The 8020-nt window shown below is 53.7% G+C and overlaps 1 protein-coding gene across 1 annotated transcript; it reads left to right on the forward strand.

The window, feature by feature from the left end:
* The first annotated feature begins 2168 nt into the window (after positions 1-2168).
* On the forward strand, positions 2169-5828 carry Ccdc8 (coiled-coil domain containing 8). Its single transcript, XM_052713270.1, has 2 exons — positions 2169-2360; positions 2479-5828. Exon 2 carries the CDS (start codon positions 3054-3056, stop codon positions 5022-5024), a length of 1971 nt encoding a protein of 656 aa, XP_052569230.1. The 5' UTR covers positions 2169-2360; positions 2479-3053; the 3' UTR covers positions 5025-5828.
* The last annotated feature ends 2192 nt before the right edge of the window (positions 5829-8020 follow it).

Raw genomic sequence — 8020 nt, forward strand, 5'->3', positions numbered from 1 at the left:
TCACCTGGAACCGGAGTTACAGATAGTTGTGAGCCACCCTGTGGGTGCTGGGAACTGAACTCGGTTCTCTACAGAGAGCAGGAAGTCCTCCAACTCCCCAAGCCCCATGATTTGTGATTCTTTATCTAGTTCTTGCTAGGCAAATGCTCCTTGACAGAGCTAATTCCTCAGCCTCAAGATTTAGAGCTCCTCATGTGCCACCGTTATTAAAGCCGGTGTCCCTGGGCAATTTCGGCGTTTCGCTTCAAAGCATCTCTGCTTTGGGGAAGAGGCCTAAGGACGGTAGGAGGGGCTACCTCTATGCCTGCCCTGTGGAAGCTCCCAGCGTCTCCGCTAAGCTCAGCCAGGGCCCCTCAGCATGCCTGGTTGCCTTGGAGACTGCTAGTCTACCGAGATAGTCTCTAAGGCTGAGGGTTGAGCGGCTAGAATGCAGTCACGTGAAGAGAGGGAACCGCTCACCTAAGCAGGCTGAGCAGAAGTGGTCCCCTGACCCAGGGGAAGCTGCAGGCAGGACAGGACCGTACAAAGCGATACCCCGCCCCTCCCCCGAGCCTGCAACAGCCTCTCCTGCACCTTCTTTTTTCTCTCTCTCCCTCCCCGGATTCCCTCATTGCTGATGATCTGCCTCCAAGGTCTTCCTGAATTAAATACAATCACGAGCGTTTATTTTACTTTAATTTTTAAAGATGTCTGTGCACGAGTGTTTTACCCTAGTCTTTGTCTGTGCACGTTTGGTTCTTGTAGAGATTAGGACGTGTCTGATTCCCCGCAACTGCGGTTTAGGGTGACTGTGAGTCACCATGTGAGCGCTGGGAACCAAATCCAGCTCCTTAGCAAGAGCAGCCAGTGCCCTTAACCACGGAGTCATCTCTCTAGCCCCTGAGATTGTTGTTTTTTGAGACCGGGTCTCTTGTAGCCCAGGCTGGCTTTGAACTCTCTTTGTAGCTGAGAATGACCTTACCCTCTTGATCTTCCTGCCTCCAAGTACTGGGATCACAAGTACACACCTCATGTCTGATGTAGGTTTTTATATCGGTATTAAAGTCACTTTTTTTTAAGGATTTTTTTTTTAAATTTTTATGTGCATTGGTGTTTTGCCTGCATGCACATCTGTGTGAGGGTGTCAGGTCTCTGGGAACTGGAGTTACAGACAGTTGTGAGCTGCCATGTCCTTTGGAAGAACAGCCAGTATTCTTACCTGCTGGGCCATCTCTCCAGCCCCTCAAGTCACTTCTTCAATTGGCTTTTGTTGTAGTTGAAAACATTATCTTTAATCCTGGTATGGTGGCCCATGCCCATAAGGCCAGTACTCAGAGGCTGAGGCAGGAGGATCACTGAAAGTTTGAGGCCACGTGGGACACACAGTAAGTTAAGAACTAAGGGTACCACAGCATCTCTGCGATCTTAAAGATGTATTTTTATTTTTAAGAAAATAAAATTTTGGGGGCTGGAGAGATGGCTCAGAGGTTAAGAGCACCAACTTCTCTTCCAGAGGTCCTGAGTTCAATTCCCAGCACCCACATGGTGACTTACAACCATCTGTAATGTGATCTGGTGCCCTCTTCTGTGTACATAATAAATAAATAAATCTTTAAAAATTTTTTTATCATTGTGTTATGCATTTGCATATGTGTAATCTATGTGTGGGCGTGTGTGAGCGTGTGTGTGTGTGTGTGTGTGTGTGTGTGTGTAGAGCTCGGGTAGAGTTGGTTTTATGTGGGTATCAGGGATTGAATTCAGGTCGTCAGGCTTGCATGGCAAATGTTTTTACCCACTGAGTTATCTTGCGGGTCCCTTTTTTATGTGCACGAATGTCTTGCCTGCATGTATGTATGTGCACCACGTGTGTGCAGTGCCCACAGAGATCAGAAGAGGGTGTTGGATCCTCGGGACCTGGAGTTAGTTACAGAGGGTTGTGAGCCGTCATGTGGGCCCTGGGACTCAAACCAGGTCCTCTGCAAGAGCAACCTATGCTCTTAACCATTGAGCGAGCCATCTCTCTGGTCCTATCCCGGTAACTGCAATGGTCTTCAAAAGATATGCACCTCTTAGCCTTGCACGTCGAGGATGGCAGGTTGGAGACCCACTGTCTTTTGGTGGGGGCGGGGGGGGGGGGGGAAGATGATGACGTGGGGTTTGGCAACTGAGATGGGAAGCCCTGGTCCCAGAGAGGCCCTGGGGGGCGGCCACACCTCTGTGGGGAGGAGAGGGAGCCTGCCCTGAAAGGAGTGGACAGCTCCGCTGCCAGTCTTCCCAGACTGAGAGTGTAAGATGAGAAGGAGAAGGTGGGCCTCACCCAGGAGGGGAGGGCGCCCAGAAACTTCCTGCAGCTCTCAGCTCCGCCGCAGACTGCGAGCGAGGTCAGCCTAGAGCGGGTGGCAGCCTGCCTAGGGGCGGGAGACCCTCCTCGGGGCTGGGCGGAGGCCTTTAAGCGCCTCGCCATATTGAACGGCCACGCTGATCCGCCTTTGTCTGCAGAGTCCTTCCACAAACTTTCAGAGGCACTCGGGGTGTCGGGGCCGAGGGAGAAGCGATCGGAGCCGTGCGTCCCCAGCCTGGAGCCGGGACACTGGCGTTTCCAGTTTGGACTGAGCTTTGAGCCTCGGAACTGACGGCGCCTCAGTTCACGTAAGCATCTTGGAAAATCGCTCGCTGTAACTCCGAGGGGGTGGGGGGGACCCAACTTGGACTTGTCGCCTGCGGAGAAAATTTCAGGGAGGTGACACCCTGCATGAGCAGAGTTGCTGGGACTCTCCCCTGCCTCCTCCCCAAGACTAGAAGCTTAGAGGTTTGTTTTTGTTTTTGTTTGTTTGGGCTTCTTGCCCCCCACCCCAGAGTCCACTCTGGAGATCTTAAAGACTCTCGAGAAAAGCCACGTGGGGGGCTGGTTCCCCTGGGGTTTCCTCCCCTCCCCCGATTGCCTGATCCTCTGGAGTGTCCCTGATGTCTGCAAAGATGTCGATCTGGACGTGTTAGTGGAGGCCTTAAGGCCCGTAGGCACCTTTAAGAAGATCGGGAAGGTGTTCCGCAAAGAGGAGGACTCCACGGTGGGAATGCTGCAGATTGGGGAGGATGTTGACTATCTGCTCATTCCCCGGGAGGTCCGGCTGGCTGGGGGCGTGTGGAGAGTCATCTCCAAGCCCGCCACCAAGGAAGCTGAGTTTCGGGAGCGGCTGATGCAGTTTCTGCAGGAGGAGGGCCGCACCCTGGAAGACGTGGCCCGAATCATCGAAAAGAGCACTCCACACCCACCCCAGCCCCCCAAAAAGGCCAAGGAGCCCCGAGTGAGGCGAGTCCCACAGATGGTCACTCCTCCACCTCGGCTGGTCGTAGGCACCTATGACAGCAGCAATGCCAGCGACAGCGAGTTGAGTGACTTTGAGACCTCCAAAGTCAAAGGCAACAGGGGCTCCCAGAGGACCAGAAAGGTGCGCAAAATGCCGGTCAGTTACCTGGGCAGCAAATTCCTGGGCAGCGACGTGGAGAGCGAGGATGATCAGGAGCTGATAGAGGCCTTCCTCCGCCGTGGGGAGAAGAAACCCAGCGCGCCTCCTCCACGTCGCCGAGTCAATCTGCCAGTGCCCATGTTTGAGGACAACCTGGCGCCCCGGCCGTCCAAGGCCGACAGATGGCGGGAGTATGTCAGCCAGGTGTCCTGGGGGAAGCTGAAACAGAGGGTGAAGGGCTGGGCGCCCAGATCAGGCTCCGAGGTGGGCGAGGCCCAGCAGGCCTCCATCGCAGCTGAAAGGGCTGGAGAATTGAGACGCAGCCACACCAGCCGGGACGACAGCTCCAGAAACGCAGGAGATGGGAGCGACCAGACACTGGGTACCAGACGCTGGAAGCCCAAGATCAAGTGGGTCTCCTTGAGGAGGTGCAGGAGGGAGCAGGCGCCACCCCCAGCTCAGGAGAGAGCTGAGGGGCCCCCAGAGGCTGCCGAGAACCAGGGGGCAGAGGTTCCAGCTGAACGTGGAGCAGAGGCTGCAGCTAATCCGAGGGCAGAGGCTGCAGCTAATCCAAGGGCAGAGGCTGCAGCTAACCCGAGGGCAGAGGCTGCAGCTAACCCGAGGGCAGAGGCTGCACCTAACCCGAGGGCAGAGGCTGCAGCTAACCCGAGGGCAGAGGCTGCAGCTAACCCGAGGGCAGAGGCTGCAGCTAACCCGAGGGCAGAGGCTGCAGCTAACCCGAGAGCAGAGGCTGCAGCTAATCTGAGGGCAGAGGCTGCACCTAACCTGAGGGCAGAGGCTGCACCTAACCCGAGGGCAGAGGCTGCAGCTAACCCGAGGGCACAGGCTGCAGCTAACCCGAGGGCAAAGGCTGCAGCTAGAATGAGGGCAGAGCCTGCAGCTAACCCGAGGGCAGAGGCTGCAGCTAATCCAAGGGCAGAGGCTGCACCTAACCTGAGGGCAGAGGCTGCACCTAACCCGAGGGCAGAGGCTGCAGCTAACCCGAGGGCACAGGCTGCAGCTAACCCGAGGGCACAGGCTGCAGCTAGTATGAGGGCAGAGGCGGCAGCTAATCTGAGGGCAGAGGCTGCACCTAATCCGAGAGCAGAGGTCCCCGATAACCATGAGTTTGAAGCTGCAGCTAATCAGAAGACAGAAGCCCTACCTGACCGGAGGGCAGAAGCCATAGATAGTCAGAGGCCAGAGGACCCAGCTAACCAAGGGGCTGGAGCTGCAGAAAATCAGAGGGTGGAGGCCCCGGCAGACCAGAGGGCAGAAGTCCTCCATGACCAGAGGGAGGAGGCTGGACCTCAGGCTCTAGCGGAAGCCTCAGCTGGCTCCATTACCCTAGGAACAGTCTCGGGATCTAGGGTCCGGAAACAGGTAAAGACAGTGAGGTTCCAGACCCCAGGACGTTTCTCCTGGTTCCGCAAGCGCAGGAGGGCTTTCTGGCACACTCCCCGGGTGCCAACCCTGCCCAAGAGAGTCCCCAGGGCAGGTGAGGCTAGGAGCCTCAGGGTGTTGAGGGCTGAGGCTAGAGCAGAGATGGAACACAGAGAGCAAGAGGAACAGCTGTGAGGGGAGCCGCAGGACCCTGCACCAGGCCTGCCCTGGGGGAGCTGATAGGGTGCCTCCCTCCCTTGCAGGCTCCTTCTACTTCCGTGTTTGAAAATGGAGGCTGCAGAGGCAGGCAGCCCCTCCCACACCTTTACCTCCACTTTTCTCCCCCTTCTCCACCTTCTTCCTCCCCCCTTCTTTTTGAGACAGTTTTTCTATGCAGTCCCGCCAGCCTGGTACTCCATCTATAATTGGTCTCAAACTCACAGTACGCCCCTGCCTTAGTATTCCAAGCACCAGGATTGCAGGTGTGTTCTGCTACATCTGGCTCTAGTGACCCTCTTCTCTTGTTTTTGTTTTGTTTAAGAGGGGTTTCTCTGTGTAGTCCTGGCTGGCCTGGAACTCACTATGTAGACCAGGCTGGCCTTGAGCTCACAGAGATCTGCCTGCCTTTGCTAGGACTAAAGGCACATACCACCAAGCCTGCCTACCATGACCCTCTTTATGATCCTGTTTTTAGTCTGATGAGACCATTCATTTTTAGGGTGGTATAGCTGTAGACACACTTGATTTTTTAATACGTTGATTTTTCTAAATACTGAATATAGCATCTCAAAGAATGTAAAGAAAGAAGTCCATGGGGCCTGCTTGCCCGGATGGTGTTTTAACTTCTCGCTATGTATCTTAAGTGCTCACAGCCTGGCAAAGGGAAATGGACAGAGGAGGGGTTCTGTCCACTGTCTTCTGTCTACTTTGATGGACAGCCCCTTTGCACTTAAAGAGAGGGCTCAAGTTGATACACAAATAAAAATGTTTACAACAGTGGTTCTCAGCCTTCCTCATGCTGCGGTGACCCTTTAGTACAGTTCCTCATGTTGGGGTGACCCCCAGCCATAAAATTATTTTCATTGCATAACTGTAATTTTGTTACTGTTATGAATCGCAACGTGAATGTCTGATCTGCGGTCCCTGTGAAGGGATTGTCTGACTCCCAGAGGGGTGGTGATCGACAGGTTGAGAAACACTCGTTCTCACCAAGGTGGTTTCTTGTTTCTGAGTTGGCCACGGACAACGTTGGGCTGATTTGGCTGGCTCCTCAACGATGATGACCCTGTGTTTAAGTTATCACTTTGCCTGCCATATTTGGGCTGCGAAGTGCTGGAGGGTTGGAGGGTGCAGGGCCTGTGGGCTTCACATACCACACTGATCTTGGTGACAAGGCACAGAAAAACCACAAGGAGTGGGGTGCAGGAGAGATGGCTCAGTGGGTAGCAGCACTGGCTGCCCTTGCAGAGGACCTGGGTTCGATTTTCAGCACCCATGTGGTGGCTCACAACCATGTGTAACTTCCTCTTCTGGTCTTCAGTCACCAGGCATGCGCATGATACCTAGACATACGTGCAGTCCAAACACCCAGACACAAAGTAATAATTGAAAATTAATTTAAAACCAGGTGGTGACGGCACATGCTTTTATGTCCAGTACTCAGGAGACAGAAGTAAGTGAATCTCTGAGTTCAAGGCCAGCCTGCTCTACAGAGCGAGTTCCAGGACAGCCGGGGCTACACAGAGAAGAAACCCTGTCTTGATAAACCAAAGGGGGGGGGGGAAGGCCTCCAGGAAATGTACTCAAAACATTGAGTCCAGGACCCCTGATGTTGTAGATATGATTTAACCTGAGATGGCTGTGTGGCCCTTGAATGTGAAGAGGTCTTCCTCTTGTCTATTTTCTGAGACAGGGTCTCCTTCTAGAACCTCAAATGTATGATCCTCCTGCTTCTGTCTCCTGAATGCTGGGATTGCAAGTATGTGCCTGTAGTGCCCGCATCGTGAGACCCCCCCTGAACAAGACCACCACAGAGCCAATATCCAATGCAAATACACAGGGCTTTATTGATTACCAGCTCAAGCTCGGACCCTCATCCAGTATTCCGACATGGCGTGTGGAGGAGATCGGTCCTGAGTCTTGGGGTTTGGGGGTTTTAAAGGGAAAAACCGCAGGCGGGGAGGTACAAGCCTTGGCATCTCAGGATTGGGTTTTGAATTCACTGGTTGGGGTCTGGAGGAATTTTCAACAATGGTTATCAGGAGGCACAAGGACATTTGGCGCCAGCAGGCAGATGTTGTTTCCCAAAGTTCCTCCTTGGCCAGCCCACCCTGGTGGGGCCACTTTGACGGGGGCCCTGGCAGTCTGTGATTTTTGTTGGAACTGTTTGTGGATTTGTAAACTTTTTTTTTTTTAAGAAAAAGTTTTCATTCATTTTACACACCAATCAAAGATCCCCTTCTTCCCTCCTCCCACCTCCCCCAGCCTCTGTTTGTGGTTTTTACTGGAACCAGACCTTGGTCAAGTCCTGTTTACAATGGAGTCCTTTCTTAAAATGGAGTCTGTCTTGCTTCTCTCATGCCGCCCGGCTCAGCCTCCTGTCCTCGTCACTGTTGCTCTCGATCTGTTTCTACGCTATGCCCGTGGAAGTCAGAAGACGCCTGGCTGGGATCTGTTCTCTCCTACCATGTGGATTCTGGGGACCAGTCAGGCATGGCAGCAATCGTCTTTTCCTGTCCAGCTGCCTCACCACCCCCTTCAACCTGTTTCGACCGAGCTCCAAACATCTGAGGGATGGGTTAACAGTTAGAACAGAAGCATGCTCAAAGAGTGAAGCAGTCTACACACTGCCTCTTTTTTTTTTTTTTTAAAGATTGATTTATTTATTTTGTATGCAGTGTTGTGCCTGCAGGCCAGAAGAGGGCGCCAGATCTCATTACAGATGGTTGTGAGCTCCCATGTGGTTGCTGGGAATTGAACTCAGGACCTCTGGAAGAACAGCCAGTGCTCTTAACCCCTGAGTCATCTCTCCAGCCCATAACCGCTTCTTATAACCAGACACTGGGCTGCCGAGGACCTGCAGGGGTGGAAGGAAGGTGCGGGCATCTCCCTGTGGTGGTTGGCAGCCTATAACCACTAGCTGTGCGAGAGAACAAGTGTGCACACACAGCCTTGGTAAAAGTGAGCCGGAG

Source organism: Peromyscus californicus, unplaced genomic scaffold (genome assembly GCF_007827085.1).
Source record: "Peromyscus californicus insignis strain IS unplaced genomic scaffold, ASM782708v3 Scaffold_4__1_contigs__length_199733344, whole genome shotgun sequence".
Classification (NCBI taxonomy): Eukaryota; Metazoa; Chordata; class Mammalia; order Rodentia; family Cricetidae; genus Peromyscus; species Peromyscus californicus.